Source organism: Alexandromys fortis, unplaced genomic scaffold (assembly GCF_014885135.2).
Source record: "Alexandromys fortis isolate MF-2015 unplaced genomic scaffold, M_Fortis_MF-2015_v1.1 scaffold_3337, whole genome shotgun sequence".
Taxonomy (NCBI): domain Eukaryota; kingdom Metazoa; phylum Chordata; class Mammalia; order Rodentia; family Cricetidae; genus Alexandromys; species Alexandromys fortis.
The window spans coordinates 1-2,910 of NW_026071200.1; the positions used below are offsets into that span (position 1 = coordinate 1).

The following is a 2,910-nucleotide window of genomic DNA, read 5'->3' on the forward strand; positions in this document are numbered from 1 at the left end:
CTGAGAACTAACCAAGCGGAGGTGCCCATTGAATGCCGCTACCCCAGGTCAGTGTGGGATGGGTTGCTCCCTCCCTGGGTTGGATGAGGCCGCCTGCGTGTAGGACAACCATTGTTGCTCTGATGAGGAAATGGCTTGCCGCTGGGGTTATTGTAAATGGTACCTGCTGAGGAGAGTCTGCTGCCAGGTGTGCACTAAGGGACTGACTGGATGTTTTTTTTAAATGTTTTTATTTGATAAGCACTGGGGTGGAGAAACACCGCAACCTGCCTCGGGCTCCGCGCACACAGCTCTGATACGACAGTCAAATCTTACGTTTCTTCAACTCTGGTTCATGCTTCCAGTCTTCATCATCGGATTCCACTTGGGCAAACACGGTTTTGGGCTGAGTTTTGGAATACGCCGGTGAAACCCAATATGGGTTCTCTTCTGCCACTTTGGCGTGATGCAGAATGGCTTCCCGGGGATTTCTGTCGTCGGTCTTGTCCAAGGCAATGTTTTTCACAATGTAGGATGACAGGGTGCCCCCGTGGGCTCCAACTCGGCCACCACGACCTGGGCCTGCTACAGGAGGTTCTGGCTTGTGTGACTTCGGGGGGTCCAGTCTGTCCCTCTCCAGCTGTTTCCTCGTACTTCTTTGGTGGGGCTCACGGAACATGGGCAAGGCATGAGGGGTAATGATGTAGCCCTGGGTTAGGCTCTCAGCTTGTTTTGCCTTCCGTTGGGTTTTAACCACACATAATTTTGCTCCCCTCTGACTTTTGTCGGGGTCGTAATACACTTTGGCCAATCCGTTTCCAGTCCCAACCATGATCTGGTTCAGCTTTGGATGCCAGAGGCAGCGGACAACGCTGGCATCTGTGACGTCGGTCTCATGCACCCTTTGGAGAGTCCTGCGCTCGAAGAAGACAAGCTTGCCGTTGCCACATCCCCGATGACCAGAGGTCCCGGTGACTATGAGTTTGTCATCAGGGCTGAAACAGCAGTCCGTCATTGGGAACAAGATGGGGAGGTCTGAGGCTGAAAACAACGGCTTATTAAATTGTCTGACGTCCCATAATTTTAATGTATCGTCACCTCCGCGGGAGGCAAGTACATTACCATCGTAGGAGAAAACCACACAAGAAGTATCTGTTCCAGGGTCATGAGCCTGTTTATAGTGGAATTCGGGGTGAACTGTCAGGTTTCGATCCCAGATCTGTATGCTTCCGTTCTGGCAGGCGGCTGCCACCAGGTTCCCATCTCTACTGTACGTACACGTAGTGGGAATGATCTTTTTCCCCTGCATCGTCCGAGGCCTAAAAACACTCTTTTGCTTCTTTGGATTTTCGACTTCCCAGAGTCTTACAGTCGCATCGTTTGAGCAGGTCATAAACTCTCCTCTTATTCTGGGATGCCATGAGCCAGTATGAAGCATCGCCGTGTGGCCCTTGGTGTTGGCCATGTCGACGATATACTGGTCTCCTTTTATACATTCCATGACTTCAAGACCATCTCTGTCAATCACCTTGGCCTGTGAGCTTCCTGATACGACAAGAATCATGTCTCCTGTGTTGCTGTATTGTAATGCCTTGATCTGATGGCACTCACAAGGCTGGAGGGATCGAAATGCCTTGAGAGAAGCATCCATTCCAGCAAAATCCCAAAATTTAACACCGTAGTCATATCCTCCAGTGACCAAACGGGCCCCTGAGGGATCCAAACCCAAAGCAGAAACTGTTTTAGTGCCATGCTTCAGTGTTATCTCATGCGAGTCAGGAATCCTCAGGACAAGGTTTTCCTCTTCTGCTTCATCCTCTGAGTCATCATCATCATCTTCTTCTCCTTCTTCACCAAGAGACGGAGCTAAAGGACTAAGGATATCTTCATCCCCAGTACAAACTGGTCCTCCTACCATTTTAGGGGGTAGAGGAGGGCCAAAAAACTCATCATCAGATGAATCAGAACTGTCTTCACCGTCTCTGCTGCTCGAGTCCCTGGACAATGGCTTTGAGCACTCTCTGACTGCCCTTGAGCTGGATGGTGCCGGTTTGACGTCTTCAATTTGTTTTCTTAATTGTTTTTTTCCGTTCATTTCTTCCCCTTTTTCTCTTGCTTCCAGTGTTTTCCAGCTTCTTTCTACAGCTGTCCTTCGAGTTTGCTCAAACATGGCCTCCAAGTCAAATGTGCGAGCTTTCTTCCCGAAGGCTGTGAAGCCCATGGTGATGGCCATCTGAGGGTGGGGTCCCACCGCGCCTGTGCCTGTCACTTCGAAGGGTCCCGAGTGCTCCATGGCTGACCAATCTCACAGCCTCTCCTGAATCACCAGTGCAAGCAGCGTGCCACTCCCGGCAAGACTGACCTGATTGCCTCTGTCTAGGAGGAGAGAGCCGAAATGGAGACAAGATTCCAAGAAGCCCAAACTCAAAATCACCCCCCACCTCCACTCCCTAAATACTGGGATATAGTGTGTGCTAGGAGACCTGACTTGGTTTCAGGACCTGGAATTCTGTAGTCTAGTTGTCCTTGAACTCGGTGGTCTGTCTCAGCCTCAGGAGTGCTGGGAGGCAGCATGCAAGGCTTGATTGTGTCTGTCTCTGTGTATTTCTCCCGAGCTTGCGTGGGCAGCAACCTACATGGGCCCCACAGTAGCCATGGCTATAATATAGCCCACCACAAACACATGAACTAATTTAAAACCATGCTTGGAGGTATACATTTTCAATTCTAGCACTCAGGAGTCAGGAAGATCTTTTTTTTCTTTTTTTTTTCTTTTTTTTTTATTTAAAGATTTTATTTATTTATTATGTATACAACATTCTGCCTCCATGGATGCCTGCAGGCCAGAGGGCGCCAGATCTCATTACAGATGGTTGTGAGCCACCATGTGGTTGCTGGGAATTGAACTCAGGTCCTCTGGAAGAACAGTCA

General features: G+C 49.6%; 1 protein-coding gene across 1 annotated transcript; it reads right to left on the reverse strand.

The window, feature by feature from the left end:
• Positions 1-304: 304 nt before the first annotated feature.
• On the reverse strand, positions 305-2,272 carry LOC126496371 (WD repeat-containing protein 70-like). Its single transcript, XM_050133892.1, has one exon. The coding sequence runs from the start codon at positions 2,270-2,272 to the stop codon at positions 305-307; it is 1,968 nt and encodes a 655-aa protein (XP_049989849.1).
• Between the last annotated feature and the right edge of the window lie 638 nt (positions 2,273-2,910).

Excerpts from the sequence above, each read along its gene's own strand:
- LOC126496371 (XM_050133892.1), bottom strand. The coding sequence starts at position 2,272 with ATGGAGCACTCGGGACCCTTCGAAGTGACAGGCACAGGCGCGGTGGGA.